The sequence below is a fragment of the Odontesthes bonariensis genome, chromosome 23 (genome assembly GCF_027942865.1).
Source record: "Odontesthes bonariensis isolate fOdoBon6 chromosome 23, fOdoBon6.hap1, whole genome shotgun sequence".
NCBI lineage: Eukaryota > Metazoa > Chordata > Actinopteri > Atheriniformes > Atherinopsidae > Odontesthes > Odontesthes bonariensis.
Genome location: NC_134528.1, coordinates 24,045,261 through 24,063,279, shown reverse-complemented (window position 1 = coordinate 24,063,279; position 18,019 = coordinate 24,045,261). Strand labels below are relative to the sequence as shown.

The 18,019-nt window shown below is 40.9% G+C and overlaps 1 protein-coding gene across 12 annotated transcripts in view; it reads left to right on the top strand.

Annotated features, from left to right (window-relative positions):
* cacna1g (calcium channel, voltage-dependent, T type, alpha 1G subunit) overlaps positions 1–18,019 on the top strand; it is a 192,798-nt gene that overhangs the window by 67,719 nt on the left and 107,060 nt on the right. For all 12 annotated transcript variants that reach the window (XM_075457857.1, XM_075457861.1, XM_075457856.1 and 9 more), the window contains exons 5-8: positions 1,768–2,062; positions 2,669–2,761; positions 2,907–3,813; positions 4,754–5,154. In XM_075457857.1, the coding sequence (XP_075313972.1) occupies positions 1,768–2,062; positions 2,669–2,761; positions 2,907–3,813; positions 4,754–5,154 (1,696 nt within the window). The remainder of the gene's footprint in view (positions 1–1,767; positions 2,063–2,668; positions 2,762–2,906; positions 3,814–4,753; positions 5,155–18,019) is intronic.

Here is an 18,019-nt window from a genome sequence, read left to right as displayed (position 1 = left end):
CTGTGCATACAGCTGGCACAGTACTCACAAGGGTCTCCCAAGCTATTTGCCCTAAGGTTTTGTCTTTTCTTTTTTTTTATAACCAGTCACAGCTGGCTTCACTGATTCACTGATTACGTCTGCTTATCTTTTTTAAGTGTTAATCATTGAAATCAGCTTCTGCAGAATGTGAATTAAATTAAACCTTTAGAACTTGAGGCTTTGAAGTTGGTCCACTTTAAATTCTGCCCAGAAAGGTAGCGTCATTGTGCAGTACAACAATGGATGGTCTTTTTAACTGCTCCAGTCGGGCAGCTAGTGCAGGCTGCAGTTAGATAACACTGGAAAAAGATGGTTCCCTGAAGAGATCCTCATAACTGGGATTTTATTTATTGGAAATAAAACAAGGGTCATATTTTTGCACAGAAATATTCTTGTGCCAAAATATTTTGCAGGTTTGCAACACGATGCTGCTGATATTTCCACAGCATTCTTTTTTCTAGTTGATCATCCTGTACTTTTGAAAAAGAATTCAGGCCCACAACACATTGCAATATAAGTTGGAATGGGCAATTAGTATGGTTTATTAGGAAAGTTATAAAGTTACAGCCACATGGACAGAAGATCTCCAGTTTATCAAAAGAAAAATCATTTTACTGTTTAAAAACATTCCTCCATGAAAGATTGGGATGGATTTGCATATTTTTTTTAATCTACATTTGTTCTATCCACAATAGATTCAAGAAATCTTGAAAAACTTAAATTTGTAAATTGAAAGGGTGCAAGCTTGAGTTGGACAACCATGATCCCTAAGACATCACCGCATCATTTGTCAATAGCTGATACCGCTACATGGGCAAGGCATCCCTCTGTGAAACCCTTTTCAAGCTTTGTGATTAAGTTACATTCACAAATGTTACTTAAAATGTTACTTCACTGCGCAAAAAAGAAGCCTTACGTTAACCTTGTCCAGAGGCAGCTTCGACTTCTCTGGGCTAGGATACATCTGGGATGGACCATCACACCGTGGAAACGTGTATTGTAGTCAGACCACTTCTAGATCTTTTCTGGAAGAAATAGACAGTGTGCTCTGGACCAAAGACTGTTCTGACTGTTACCAGCAACAAGTCCAAAAGCCAGGCTTTGTGATGGTATGTGGTTGTATCAGTGTCCTTGGTAAAGCTATTTTCCTACTTTTATGATGGCAGCAATAATGCAGAAAAACAAGCAACATATGCTGCATTCAATGCAATAGCTTTTCCAGGGACGTTCATTCACTTTTCGGGCTGAGGAAGATGGTATAGGTACTGGCCTGCAGTCCTGACCAGTCCCCAAAAGAGAATGTGTGAAGAATTTGAACTGAAAACAGCAACAGCAATGACCTCACATTGTTGGACACCTTAAGATGTGTTTGGAGGAATAATGAGACAAAATAACACCTGAAATGCTTTGTCGCTTGAAATGCTCAGGGCCAGGAAATCTTTTCAGTGTTGATGGAAGTGATGGCAACATTACAAAGCGTTGCTGTTCCAACTCCTTTATGGAATATGTTGCTAACTTGAAATACAAAATGAATGTACAAACTGAAGTTAATGTGACACTACGTTAACTACATTGGGTTCATACTGTCTGCAATTAAACAAAAGTCAAAGTAAATATAAGAATCACTGCCTTTTTTTTTTTTTTTGATTGATTGAAAATAAATCAGGTACTCCAAGAATTTTTCCTTGTATTGGGATTTATATTAACCAGTAACCACTCTAATATTTTCTCTTCTACCCCCCGAAGCCCTCTTTCTGTGGAGCTTGGCAAATACTACCACACTGAAAATGATGACGAGAACCCCTTCATCTGCTCTTTGCCAGAAGATAACGGCAGGAGGGACTGCAACTCGATTCCCAAGCTGTACGAGGAGGGGGGCCTGCAGTGCAACATGGACATTTACTCTTACAACACCACTAACAACACCACTTGTGTCAATTGGAACCAGTACTACAATAACTGCTCTGTTGGTCGTATCAACCCTTTTAAGGGAGCCATCAATTTTGACAACATCTGCTACGCCTGGATTGCCATCTTTCAGGTAGACAATGAAGGATAAACTCTTTTGAGAAAGCGGTCAATTTCTTAAGAAACTACAGTTAATATTTCCTGCGGGATTCACTGGTAGGTTTGACTGATGCACAATTCTGTACTACACAATGCATGGCGTGAGGAAAGAGAAAGCGACATAGAAAAGGAGTCTAATTGCCCTGGTGGCTGGTGCTTCAGAGAAATGGGGCTTACAGGATTAGCAGGTCACAGCCACACTGCCAGATTGCAGGCTCCACATCATTTGTTTGCCATCTTTAAATCATCTAAAAAGCCTTATGCTGGAGTGTAAATCCATCTCTGTCTGGCTCACAGGGCTAATTTTACAGGATAAAAGCCAGATTAGAGATGAGTTCTGCCATAAGTCTGGCTTCTGCTCCGGATAGCCTGTATGGGTGAGAGCAATACAATAATGCTGAGGATTAGTCTTCTGTTTAATGTTGGCTTTTGGAAAACTCTGGAGTGTCAAATATGGTCGCTTTTGGATTTATGTTTTTAATTCTACTCTTTCCATGCTTTATTTCTTTTTTCTAGTGTCTAATCGCTTCTTTTATGTATCTTTGTCTTTCTGTGCTTTACTGCCTGTTCTCCTTTTTAGGTGATCACTCTGGAGGGCTGGGTGGACATCATGTACTTTGTGATGGATGCTCACTCCTTTTATAACTTCATCTACTTCATCCTACTCATCATTGTAAGTGCCACTTCACTGTGACACCAGCTGTGGGTGGGTGTGTGTCTGCTGATAATTGAACAAGTGGGTCAACTCAGGGAAGAATAGGTGGGGATCTATGGAAAGTGTGTGGATAATGATGTCATCTGCCCCTCCTCCTTCTCAGATCGGCTCGTTCTTCATGATCAACTTGTGCCTGGTGGTCATTGCTACTCAGTTCTCAGAGACCAAGCAGAGAGAGAGCCAGTTGATGAAGGAACAACGGGTGCGCTTCAAGTCCAGCGCCAGCACTCTGGCCTCCCACTCTGAGCCGGGCTCCTGCTATGACGAGCTTCTCAAGTACCTGGTCCATGTCATCCGCAAGGGGGCCAAGCAAGTGGCTCATATCTGCAGGTTCTTGGCTCGTCGTGCAGGGCTCAAAATCGCCGCCTCACCACCAGCTAGTGACCCCCCACGCCAGAGCCAGAGGAGAAGGAGGAAGTCCTCCAGGCTGGGCTCGATGTCAGTTCATCACATGGCACACCATCATCAACACCACCACTACCACCATCACTACCATCTAGGAAATGGCAGTGTGAGGGATGGAGCAGGCATCAGGAGTCTGGAAGGGAGGAATGTTGAGGCTGGGGCTCATAGCAATAACGGAGGGACTCTCAGAGCAAGCACTGGTGGTGGGCATCCTGCCTTGGCGCTGCCATCATCTATGACAACGTCAACCTCTGAAACAAATCTCACCACTTTGTCCAACCCTGCTGCGGGAGCTGCCGATTCCTCTTTGGTTTACACAGTACCCAATGCAGAAGTTCTCCGCTGTTCTCCCATACTCACCAACCCGGGAACGACTCCAGTGCCCTTTCTAGCTCCTACGTCCAGGGCTATGAAGAGAAACTCTGTGCCCTTTGCTGCTCCAGGGCCGAAGAACTACCCAACTCTCCAGGCCCGGGCCTTAGAAGAGTCCAGGCGAGGGAGTGTTGCCACCAGCACCATAACAAATATCAGCTATAACCTCAATATCCCACCCATGCCTTTGGAGAGGCGGCCATTGAGCCTGGTGGACACACACAATCCAACAGGTACACCAACCCAATAGGGTTTAAAGGAAAAGTTTTTTTTTTTTTTTTAAACCTGAACCCTATTTCTCGCATAAAATAGGTTAATCTACTCACCGATAACAGTTTGGTGTACTTCGGGTGATATTTAGATCCGCATATATCCAAAGCCCCTGTTCACTCCCGTTATATGGATATATGCGGATCTAAATATCCTACAAAGGACGCCGACTTTCACCAAACTGTTATCAGCGAGTATATCAATGTATTTTATGCCAGAAATAATAAGAAAAAAAACTTCTCCTTTGAGTTGCAGATACTCTGTTAATAGTCATGAATACAATCAATTGGAAAGTGTTTAATCAGCTATATTACTTACATCCCTCTGTGTTAGCTGTGTGGGTACGGATTCAATTTACTTAAAAAGCTGGAAGACACAATGGGAAATTCCAATTTTCTCAAAAGCAGTGTTTAATATCTGTGTCCTTTTTGGCTCAGTGTGGTGTCAATTTGTTGAAAGTAAGCCTGAAACCACAACACTGTCCAGAGGATGATGTTTATGATGTTTTTAATGGGTCAGAGATTGCTAATTACAGTTTATAAATGTCGGTCCTTTAGTTCTGAGCTTGCAGCCAGCTTCAAGCGCCCATAGCCAAGTTCTAAAAGGGCTCAAGCAAAAGTCAGGCTAGATCAGCTCAGGTTGTACAGACGGTGAAGAAGTTGGTTGCCAGCCAGAAATGCTACTGCATAGACTGTTGTAGACAAAGCATGGAACCATCAAACACACTTTCCCTGAACACACACACGACTGTCAAAAAAGGTTGTTTTACACAACAGATCTTTCACACTGAATTTGACAATTTTTTTCAATGACTTTGTGTAATTTATCACAATCATGCAGATTTCTCTGCAGTAACCCTCTTTGTCTAAGGTTCTCCATCTGACCTTTCTCAACCGGCTGCAGCCCAGCTCTCCTGCCAGCTGTCGGCTCGTGATCTCAGCAGCACCAGCAGTGCCATGGACACAGCCGCTCTGACACTGGACCCTGAGAGCTGCCCCTACTGCGCCAAGGCCATGGCCTACGATTCCGAAGGTGGCACCGAGGGCAACGAGACAGCTGGTGACTCTGATAGCGACGGAGTGTACGAGTTCACCCAGGACCTCCGCCACAGGGACAGGAGAGACAGTCGGCAGCCCAGAAAGAAGAGCCGAAGGCTGGGCAAAACTGCAGCCAAAGTGGTCCACTTCTGGAGGCTGGTGTGCAAAACGTTCAAGAAGATTGTGGACAGCAAGTACTTTGGACAAGGAATTATGATTGCCATTCTGATTAACACTCTCAGCATGGGGATCGAGTATCATGAGCAGGTTAGTGCACATGCATGCCTCTGTATGCCTTATTAAGAAACCTGTGTATGTGTGGAGTTTTTTTTATTGGTTTTACCATTTCATTACATTTCATGGTGGTTCACTGAACTGTTAAATCAAGTACTTTCACAAACTTCTTAAAGGGATAACAGACTGATGGATCATAGACTGACAGATGAAATAAATGAGCAAGAAGATATTAGTTTAAGGTCTTTGTCTGCATGCTTCTCTGTGTGATTGTGCAAGCAACACTGCTCCCACTGGCCAAACTGGTATTCCTTATCTGTCTCTCTCTGGTCTAATTTTTTTCCATAAGCATAATTACCGCCATATGTCCGGAAAGACACGGCATGAATGGCAGAGGATAGAGAAAGAGTATTGATAGAAAGGCCCAGAAACATCTGACAGAGATTTTCTTGCTCTCTCTCAATTTTCAGCTTTTCATATTGTTTTTATTACTTTTTGATCCAGCTTACAGCTGATTTTATCATGCAATCTGTATCACAACATCTTATCTGGATAAGGAGAGTGAGGATCAGGAGATGGTGGGACTCTCATAACAGATAAGAGAAGAATGTGAATGCAGAGTTTTTGAACTTCTGAGCATAAAGTAATGATCATGATGAACGGTAACACATCTCGCCTTCTTCCTGTAGCTCTGACCATCAGTAAAGCCACAATGAAACTTTTCACCTACAAAAGGAAAATGTCATTTGTGTGTTAAGGTTTTATTAAGGATGATGTTGTTTTAGAATAAGGCAGATCTGAGGTAAGACAGAAATGTCTTCTGGTGGGCAGACATACTAATTTCAGTATTTGAACAAGTTGCACAAAGCCATGTTGTAATAGATACAATATTCATTTTAGCATTGTCTTACTGACATATCCAAGGCCTTCCCTGAAAAAGACGTTGTCTATATGGGAGCATTTGTTTCTCTACTCATGGTGCCTTTCCAGATGTACAAGTTGTCATGCACCCCCATTTATGAAATTAAATTAATAAATACCTAACATTACCACTGGAGCAGACAGTGTCCATGATTCAAAAAAAGAATAAAAAGTTTTGAATAATCGAACCCCAGAACAGTTTCCACTTTGCCTCAGACTATTTGGAATTAGCTTTTGCCCAGAGAAGAAGCTTTAACCTGCATTTGTGGATGGCACAGTGAACAGTGTTCACAGAAAGTGAATTCTGAAAGCGTTCCTGAGCCCATGCAGTGATTTCATTGACAGAACCATGCCTGTTTTTAATAACATGCCACTTGAGGACCAGAAGGTCACGAGCATCTAATTTTGCTTTTCTGTCCCTTTCGCACATATTTCTCCAGATTCAAATTTTTTTGATTTCTATGGAAAATTCAATGTCTTTGCAATCATATGCTAAGGGAACATTATTCTGAAAGTGCCCCAGCTTTTTGCAGATTGCTGAACCTCTGCCCATCTTTACTTCCGAGAGATTCTGCCTCTCTGAGGTGCTCTTTTTATACCCAGTCATGTTTCTGACCTGTTGCCAATCAACCACTTACATTCCCACCTTATTATTGCTCCGTCCTAACTATTTTGAGAATTCAAAATGAGTTGATATTGTTCACGAAACAGTAAAATGTCTGACTTTCATCTTTTGATATAGTTTCTATGTTTTATTGTGAGTGAAATATTGGTTAATTCATTTTGGAGATTTGCATGATTGCATTATTCCCCAAACTGTTTTGGAAATTTAGGTTGTATTTGGGGGATTTAAGATGTAAAGGCACTTATGTTTTTGATGATCTAATAATGTCAGATTAGTTTGCCCATAATGCCTCTTTGCTGTAGTTATTACACTATCGGTCAAATCATGCGTTGGGTCTATTTGCTGCACTGTTCATAACATCCCATTTAATTTGTGCAATATCAATTGTTGTGTGGTTGTCTTCTGTTCTCATGAGCACTTTTATGAAGGATATGAAACAGTTTGCCAAGTGCATATTTCATTGGTGAGGTACATATTATGTTCCAGGCTATTGTATTGGTTTGTGTTTGTATTTGGCAAATGTGATTTGGTGTAAAGTTACTCAACACAAGTAAAGTGAGTGACACAGAAATTGTTTGTGTACTTGCGTAGGTGTGTAGTAGGAGATTGAAGCCTGGCCAGGTTTTACACGAGGTTACTTTTGGTCCCTGACCCAGTGCCTATAAACATATCCAGATGCCAAACAGGCACGCTCTCTTGCACAAAAAGACAAATGAGCTTTTTATAGCTTTCATGTCGTCACCCTTCTTGCTTCTTTTTTCCCTGACTTTTCCTCTTTTTGATCTTGTTAATATGCGTTTTCATTTTATCCTATTTTTTTTCTCTCTGTTGATCTGCATCTTTAACATCTGCTTTTCCTCCACACATTCTGCTTTACCTTGCTTCTTATTTGGTCACTTCCAACCCTTTAACTTTGCTTTCTTGACTCAATCTTTGTCCCTTTCTTTCTTCTTCTCCTTATTTCCCTTCAACTTATCCTTTTCTTTCTTGAGTATTTGTTTGCGTAACATGGATCTCTCCCGTATCCTGACTCACCACGAAAAACTTTAATGAGGCACTTCATTGATTGCAAGCTTATCGACATCCAATAGAAACAAAGATCACTTAAGTCTCTGTTGCCTCTCTGTCCACATGGGTGAGACTGGGTTTAAGTTTCCTTAAATCCTTCAGCCAGTTTTTTTCCTCAAGTTTTGTACTCAATGAGTATTCCATGCCACTGCAAATAAGTTTTTTTTTTTTACCCACTGTGCTTAGTGCTTCACGTCTTCATCAATGATTTCTGCCATAAATTTGCAATCAAAATGATAGTTTTATGTGTGGATGAACAAAACTGATTATAGTATCAAAAACTACAGTATTTTTCGATTAGTTGCTAATAATTTTGCTATGAATTATTAAAATGCAGCAGGTGCTTTAAACACATGAGTGCATCATTACAGCCATTTTTGGAACTGAAGATAGACGAGAGCACTTTTCAAGGGCAACGAAAGAAATTAAGTGGAGGAAATACCTGTTGTGGAAGCAGTTTTGTAAGAAATTTGGGGGTGTACATTCGAGATGTGGAGGATCATACTTATTATCTACTGCTAGAACAGGCAATGGCATGTGACTCCAACTCATCAAAGAAGCAAAAACACAAAGAAAAATAATCTGATTCAAGGCAGAAAACAAGAATATGCACTATGGATTTTTACCAGATGGAATTTGCTGATATAGAGCAAAGTGTCTCAGAATGATGCCAACGTTGCTTGTTTTCTCCTCCACTGGTAATTAGCTTATCCAAATATAGATGCCGTTTGTTGCTAGATTGTGGGTGGGCGGTATTTGACATGGTGGCTTTCTACAACTTGGCCGCTCAATGTCAAAATTTGACAGTTAAAATTTCTTTAAGAAAATTACTCCAGATTATACATAAACTTCATGACTCTCCACCTAGTTTTGAAAGACTAGCAAAGATTACCAGCCTTCCTATATACTCATATGTATCTAATAACTATTATTTATGAACAGCATTTTGGGGCTGACTCTGGAGACTCGCAAGTGTGTTGGTACATTTCCATGTGGACCACAATGAAGACAATCACATCTCACGAGAGTTTGATGACTGGCTGTATTTATTGGAACCCCATGCCTAGAAATTAGGTGCAAAACCTGATTATGAGACTCTGTGATGGAGGCAGTGCTAGAAAGACGACATCCGGAAATATGATTTTCCTGCGCCCACTGCTTGGTTGCCAAAAGAGGAGGAACGAGTGCTCCAAAGTGTGGAACCTGTTCAGTTTCTTATCTACAAACTTCATTTTGAATAGACACATCATCTAACTGAAAAACATTCAATTGTAGCCAAGGTGGAGAGGTACCCAGATATTATGCCATTGTTATTAACTATTCAACGTTTTCATTACTCATCTCTCTTGTGCCTGTTGGATAATTGATATATCATAGATGTCATAATTACTATAGCCTTTCTGACAGGCAGAGATAAAAACCTCCCATTTTTCATCTGCTGAGTGCAAGTGAAAGTTTGTATTGAGGGAAAATTGTGCCATTTAAGAGACAGCGTTTCACCTGTGTTGAGTGTGGCAACTTATCCATCAAGTTGACCTGTTTTCAAGTCCCCCCTCCTGTTCTGTAAATGGATGGCACACACATAATTAATGGCCTGTTGTGTATCCTTCAACTGCAAATGAGGTTTTACAGTTTTTGCTGTTTCTTAAGGAGAATTTATGACGAGAGGAAAAACACCCTAATGAATAAATAATGGGCAGAGTGACATGGAGAACATGACTGTGGCCCACATGCAAAGTGACTCAAACTTGGATTCCAACTGTTGTCAAAGACAAAAAAAAGAAGGGAAATGCTGTATAATGTGCTTATAAATGAGAAATTGTAGTGACCAAATATGTTGTCACTTTGCAGTTTTTTGTATGCCCATGTTTGGAATTCACTTAATATTTCAGATTCAGATTTGTGGTCACATGCTGCAATGTAACCTGATCCGTACTTTAGACTGACTGTACCATGGGGAAAATTTAGAGTTGAAAATTTAAAGTTAAAACTTTAAGAATCAGTGCAAAGATTAACGGGTTAAAAAACAAACAACATGACAAGCTAAGAATGTAAGGTTCAATATGATCCATGAATAGACATCGGATGATTCCTGTATGTAAACATTGTATGAGTATTAAACACTACTGTGCAATTGAAATATAGCTATGGATACACAGATTTACAAATTTACAAATCAAAAGTGTCAAGGAAGAGATGGACAGGTAAGTGGGGTAAGTGACTGAGTCCACCTTTTACATCTCATTGTAGTTCGAGACTACTCTGAGCCGGATGACACGGTGGTCCAGTACCACCGTGTCATCCGCAAACCTAACAATGGTGTTGGAGTCATGAGTGTAGAGGGGATAGAGCAGAGGACACAGAGTTGCCGACTCTCACTATCTGTGATCTGCCAATGAGAAAGTCCGGGACTCATGAACACAAATGGTTGTGGTGTCCTATATCCTTCGACTTTGTGAACAGTCTATGGGCACTATTGTGTTTAATGCTGAACTGTAATCAACTAACAGCAATCTCACATAGTTGCTCTGTTTCTCGTCCACGTGGACAGAGATTGGTGTGCAGGATGTGGAGATGGTGTCCTCTGTCGATCTGATGGGGCAGTAGGCAAACTGGAGTGGGTCTGTGTTGCCAGGAATGGAGGAGGAGATGAAGCTCTTGAGCAGCTTCTCAAACAGCTTCATTACCACTGATGTTAATGCAACAGACCGGTACTCTTGAATTTTTGCTTTGAAACTCATTCATCACATTTTGGAGCTCAGACAGAGCTATACCTGTGTCTGGGTAGGCTGACTGTAGACCGCTGTGGCGATGATTGAGGTGAACTTATGAGTCAGGTGGAATAGGCGTCATTTTACGCTCACATATTCCAGATAAGGCAAGCAGAAGTTGAAGATAGTAGTAACACCTTTTGGCGTCTTTCTGACAGGGGCCAGCATCACATCCATTGTTGTCATCCGATACGTGTAGTATTTCAGTCAGCCACGATGAGTCAGTGAAATCTTGTTTCAAGTCGAGCTGTGTTTCACTGAAGTCAGACAGTGAACAATGTTTTGCCCTAACTTGTCCTCATTCAAACTATCCATCCATCTATCTATCCATTTTCTATACCCGCTTAGTCCAATTCAGGATCGCTGGGGGGCTGGAGGCTATCCCAGCTGTCATTGGACAAGAGGCAGGGTACACCCTGGATGGGTCGCCTTTCCCTCACAGGACTACTTAGATACAAACAAGGTATACAACCATGCACGCTCACACTCACTCCATAACAGATGGATGGATGGACCATAAACAGACCCTGCTCATTCACACAAGTGTTAGTCACAGAGAGACATGTTGTTACCCTGCAGTTTGTATGGAGCTGTAGCACCTTAACGCTATCCACCCATGACACGTACCAGAGCCCCCCCCCTGCTTCCTATCTCATAAATGCACACATACAAACAAAGCAGCCCTCGAATGATCTTTGACAGGGCAGCAGCCTAGCTCGGTTCAATCAACGTAAATGTGTGTGTGACACAGTGAGAGGAATAAAAAAGCGATTAAATGGAGTGTTGAATAAGAATAAGGGAAGTCTGAGGACTTTAAGGTGGAGGAATGGAGGCAGATGGGTTGCACTAGTAAGAAGAGGGTGTCTGCTGTATCTCCCTGAGCAGTTTAAGAGCATTACCATTTATGGTGGAGCTGATGGAATAGTTGTGGGCCTGCCAACTATGTGACACAGCCCATACTCTATTTACTTGGGGAGGTCAAACTCTCTCGCTTACTTTACATAAGAAACTTCCCCCAGTCTTTATGGCTGTCGCTCTCTTCCTCGAATCCCCCCTCTGCAGCTCTCCCGTTAGCTTCTGCACTCCCTCAATCAGCGGCAATGACGCCAAAAAAGCCAGAGGAGCGGTTAAGATGCATAAAGAAGGGAGAAATATTGAAGGGGGAAAAAAGTGGGCTAAAATGCATGATTCCTGTTTTGGAAACTGGTGTTGCTGTTATGGTGGAAGCTTTTTAGCACTGACATCAGTATCGATCCAACAGGAAGCTATTACAAGAGCACAAAGTGATATAAAGTCACTTTGAGGTCACTATGTCTACATTTCCCACTGGCAGCTTTTCAACTTTATTAACCTTGAAAGCAGTCCTCTTGAAAAAGACATTACAGACTGCAGAGTTGGTGTCTAAAAGTCTATGTGTGAAGCAATGGTGATGCATGTTGGTGTTTGGACAGTTTAGTATGCTCTACTTGGGGAATCAGGGAGGAATTCTGGTGGGAAGCTAAGCTAAAAAGTTACTCAGAACAGGTATACAACAGAGTTATGCAGCCTAAAGCAACGCAAACCTCAGAACGTTTATAGTACGTTATGTTTTGGGAATTTTACACTAACACTTTTTCAGACAGTTGTTTCCTTTGTCACCATTTTGTCAACAGGACAACATCCTTGTTGGTAAATGTAAAAACATGTATTGTGGCTGCCCAGTGTATCCTGCCACCGATCGCCTAAGATCTTCAGAAATTCTGCCAGACTTTTTGGATAGTATACTGCTCAGCATTACTTTTCGAAAAATCTAACAGACGATAAGTGTTTGTACTTTTCCAGTCGTTGGTATTTTGGGATAATACCGGCTGATTTTAGCTGATCATCGGTAGAGTACGTTGGGCAGCGACCATACATGTAATGACATTTAGCTTTTTTTTGGTATTGAAACAAGTGACAAAGTAAGTAACTGATTCAGGGTGAGTGTAGGCCTAGAATATACTATGTACTGCGTTTGCTGGAGCTGCTATGAAACCTTTGAGGTTTGAGTTGTTTCAAATGGTTTAAACAGCTCTTCCGTAGTATTTTGAGTTGCTGCTTGCTTAGTCCCACCGTCATAATTCTTCAAAACTGAGAGCATTCTGACTGCTGTCTGTCTGCTGCAGCTAAGACCCTTACAACAAAATATCCTTTAACAGTGTACTTCACACAACCTGCAAACTCCTAATCACTGACGGGCTCTGTGGTTCTTACTTGGTTCATTTGATTTCTTGAAGTTCTCTACAAATTTGAAAGCCATCCAACCACCAGCTATGCTCATTATTTTTTTAAATCTTTTTTTGGGCACTGCTCTTTTCCAAGCTGTTTCTACAGAGGATTTCCAAGATGGTTCTGTAAATCAAACCATCTGGTGAGTCAGATTAATAAGGTTTAATTGAGGGCGTGTCTTCTCATTACTTGTCCTGCTGTCTTTTTTTCCCCCCTTCGAAATAAAGGCCCACAGAGATTTAAATTAATCCAGTTCAGTTACTGTAAGTACTGTGTTTAACAATAGTTTAAAGTTATATTTCATTTCATTAGGTCAAGGGATTATTTTTATACATGTTAAAGGCCTAAGATGAGCTCATGCTGTGCTGTGCATACGGAAACATTTGCTTCTCCTCTGCCAAACCAAGACCATTTTGCTGAGCTTCTTACTTAAACCAGAGACAATATTTATTCAGCTTTTATTCAGACCTGCCGGGGGAATGCAAAGTTGGCATCTGAAAACACTGGCCTCCCTCCAAAGACTGGGCTAAGAAAAGTTTTTTTCTAATTTGTAGAATGGCAAGACGTAGATGGTGAAACAACTGCTCCTAATCCTGGTTTATAGAATGAACGACTTTTCCAGCTCTGAAGTCCATGAAATCAAAAAGGGAGAATCAATGATGTGATCAAATGATGGATTCAGTTATTTGCTGGCTCAGTGAGATGTCAAATAATATCCTGCCTGTACTTATAAAGTTCTCTTTTTATAGCTCCTGCACCAAATCTTCCATTTCATCCATTTCGTCCCTTTAAACTGTTTTTTTTTTTTTTATTCTTGAAGACAAATAGAAAATATCAAGATTTGACACAATCAACTGTTTGTGTAATTTTGAAAAATGCAAAAATAACCTTTGTTACAAATTGTGAATCAGGATATTGTTCTTTAATACACTTTACCTGGCCTATTTTGCTTATCAATTACCTGTAAATGTTTCCTCAAGTTTGACATCAGTGGTAAACAGGGTCTACACATGGTGAATGACTTTAGCTAAAGTATTGAGGTGATAACTGCTAAATGTGGTTTTAGTATGAAAGTGAAATGACTAATTTCACAAAAAAACATTAGCACTTCTATGCTGTTTGATGTTTGAAGTCACCGTAGTAGCCAGCTGAAGTTATCTAGTTAATTAGCCATATTATCTGCCTGTTATATAAAGTATTTATATCACCAATGCTAGAAATGCGAACTTTCGCAGCCTGTTGCAAACATTCATTTCCAGACAACATTACCTTGAATTTGGCAAAGAGTGGTGATTTATGCTGCCATAAATGTGAAATGTGGCTTGATGTATTGCCACTTTTTGTGTGCTTGTCTTCCGTGTCGGATTACCTTCCTCCTCCAATCCATAGAGCCTGTTTTTATGGTATCCGAAAAAATGAACTGCCAACTTGGTATTTTTTGACGGGGTAAAGTTTGGGTGTTCACCTCCCTCAGCTATCAAGGACAGTTAACTGACTGCTTGCACCACTGGGAGAAGCGAGGGGGAGTATTAGAGGGGTGTTCTTTTTTTTTTTTTTGTCATGATTTTGAAAATTGTGGTATTCCTTGACACCAGTAACAGGATCATGCCTAAATGTGCAATAGGCTACAGATGGTTAGACGATGAATGTGGCTGAAAACATTTTTTATGGTGAACATTTTAACTGTACAACCACTGTGCCACCACTGACATAAACTGGTAGGCTACCTGTATTTTCCCTGGCACACGTAGAGGTGTTTTCTACTTCTTTCAAGACATAATATCACTGATTAAAACATACATTTTTCTTATTATTATGAAAAACTGACCGCCATGATTGGGAACCTCATCATAGCCCGAGGTCTACATGGTCATATGCAAGCCACATCATAACGCTTTCTGTTGGTGCTAGTGGCAGCTTTTCCAAAGCTGTATCACCAACAGATTATCCACAAGGCCACCTTATGAAGGGAAAGGCTCACCGGTAAATCTGCATTAGCAGATGCAATGGAATGATCCAAACAGCCAAATCAAATTCCTCAGTTTCATTCAACCCAAGTTATTCTTCTTCGAGCAATATTAAAATGCATGAGAATAATTCAATCATTTCCACCACTGGACATCCTCCTCTTCATTTTTTTTTACTCATACCCAATTTAATGAGAGTGTACCATTCCCCCCCCCCCCCCCCCCCTTTCTGTTGCATGCCTTAGAAAATCATTTAATTAAACCAACACACACGCACAAACATGCACATACAGAGCAGAGACGACTCTGCTGGAGCGGAGCCTCCCATTTCCATTAGATCACATCAGATTAGGTGGCATTACATTAGTGCTAACCAGATTACACTGTTCCTCATCTCATAACACACTTTACCTCCTAATGCTCCTGCAGCCTCATTACCCAGGAAACGGCCATTGAAGGAAGCAATTACAAAAGCAAGAGCATCTTTCTCACTTACACACTCGTACATGCGGACGCATTAATCTCCCTCTAGGTAGTACCCACACCTCACTGGCCATTAGTCAATTAAGAAAAGTCTCCTGTTTAATAAGCCGGTGGTTGCAAACCTTTGGTTTGAATTTTTCTTCCTCCATGTCTCATACGTGTTCATGTGCGCGGTTCTATGTGTGAGAGAGGCTTTTATGGTCTCTTTCTCTTGCAGTAATCTTGCATGATGTCTGAGGAATGTCTAATATACAAGCTGGAACAATAGCAGAGCAGAAACAGTGGGGGAAAAATAATGACCTGAACCTCACTCTCAAGGCCAGATGTCTGCAGTCCAAATCTCACCTCATAAAATGTGTACTTCTTGTTCTGGCTTATCAAGCACATCTATTACCGTATACAGCTGTACTGTATATGTGTGTCTATGTGCACGCTTTTGAGTGTGAGTCTCTGCATTTTAGCAAGTGTGGTAGTGGAGCTCACTGTATAGGTCTATGCATATGTCCCGTGGTTGTATGAGTGCACGTGGTTATTTACGTGTACTTTTGGTGTGAGGACATTCAAAGACATCTAAGTGCCGCGTGTATTCATTTACCCTTTTAACTTTCCTTGAAAACCCAAAATGTCTACGCATATGAAGGATTTGCCGCCGGCTGCATCATCGCACTCATCAGTGGAGCCAGTAAATGAATGAGCATGATCAAACAAACAGGTTCGCCTGTGTCTGTGAACTCAGACACAGACAATGACAAAGAAGTGGGATGAAACAGAGAAAGGCTTGTTGTTCACTGGACGGAGCTGCAGACCAACAATGGTCTCCTCTTCTCTGTGCATTCTCTCTGTAGCATCGTTCGAGCAAAGCAGATGTGTTTGATGGTGCTGTTACTACACAAAAATGCATATTTCATCTCCTGCCTATTTTTCCTCTCTGCTGTCGCCCATCCAATGCATGCTCAGGATGGGGGATTGCATCAAAGTGAACATTCAGTGTGATTCATTAGTTTCCATAACTGGGCAACTTTTAAAGAAACTCTTAATGAGAATGCTAGTTTAGTGAATTGGACTAAATTGCGTTGAACTGGACTGTGTCTAATTTCACTGTACCGAACTTGTTTACTTTAGTTTTCTAAAGTGCCTATAGTGTTTATATGCTGCTATGGAGTGCAGGTCAGAAAATAAAACAATAAAACAGCAAATCACAACTTGTGTCAAGCACATGAGAATGGGTTCAAAACAGAGGGCATACTTTATCAGAAGCCAGTAAAATTCTGTTTTAACGTTTCATGCTCTGAGTTATGGCACAATGTTAAGCTTTAGTGTTGTTGAGCTTTTATCTTTGCCTTTTGGCCCAACACTAAATAAAGTTATTGTAAGAAAAATGACTTCATACCCAACATTGGCTTGTAAGTGTTTACTTGTACTGAAGTATTGAAGTTTAGCTGCTGATATAATTGTTTTTTGTTTCTTTTTCATTTGTTTTAGCCCATTAAAGACTTACCTAAAACCATGCTAAAAGGTTTTTTTTCTGGGGAATTCTTGTAACTGCCTGCTGGTGGTGAGTTTGATGAAAAGACTGATTCAAGTGTCAGATCTGTTCATTGAAAATGAAGCTAACAGGAACAGTCATTTAGCTTAGCTTAGCATAGATGCTGGAAACAAGGGGGGGAAAGCTACCATTGTTTAATATTTCACACTGACAAAATGATTAACATTTGTGCAATAGTTAATATGCCGGCTAAAAATGTAGTTATAGTTGTAGCTGTATGAAGATTTTAACGATCTTTAATGTCAACGATTCTAAATTCTTCAATGGCACCACCCCAGTAGCACTAGCAGTCTGTTGCTGTAGCTGTGTTTCTTTTTTTGTGTTTGCTTATGACTTTCTACTGAGCTTTATTCTGTGAAAACCATGACTAACTCCTTTTTTAACAGTCTGATGAGTAACTGGAGAGTTGTTTACATGTGGGAGCTGCTGAGCTTGATAAAGCTCAAGTTATACCAAAACACCCCAATTCTAGTAAAATTGAAGAGTAGACATCTTGGATGCAGGGCAGGAGCAATATGGAAAGCAACGAGAAATTTGGGGCACTGACGAGTACACAATGGGTATCTCAGAAATGTGGCATAATATGTCTCACCGAAACTTGGCTGTGAGTTTCTGTTCTGAGAGAGTTCACCCGTGATACTTTAGTAGTATATGACGTCATTAGCTCATTTGTTGCCAAGCTAATGAAATGTTATTGAATTCAACACTGCACAAACTAAATACAGAAAAATGGCACACACTATTTCATCATAACTGACCGTTGGTTGAGTGCTCGAGACAAAGTGGTGCCATAATGTATCACAAGGAGCTCTTATTCAACTGGTGATGCTAATCTCTGTATTCCTTTCTCTGTGTGTCCATGCAAGTGTTGAGTTATCCCTGCTTAAACAGTCATGGTGTGTAGTGATTAGTGACAGCCCACCAGGACAGGCCTAATGACACACACTGTGTTTACATTAGATTAAATTATGTCCTGGTTCAGACTAGGGATAATGTTTCTGCTGGAACGATGACTCTATTTATAGACAAACACTCACACAGAGTGATACTGAGACTGTAAAGATACACGTTTGCACACTTGTACAAGCAAGCACTTATACATCTATGATGAACAGCATATGAACCAAGATCAGGCCTTCAACACCTACCATCCTCTGTGTCATGTCAGTGTAATGTGTGTGTGTGTGTGTGTGTGTGTGTGTGTGTGTGTGTGTGTGTGTGTGTGTGTTGGGGGGGGGGGGGGGGGCACTGCTTTGGAGTTGTGTAAACT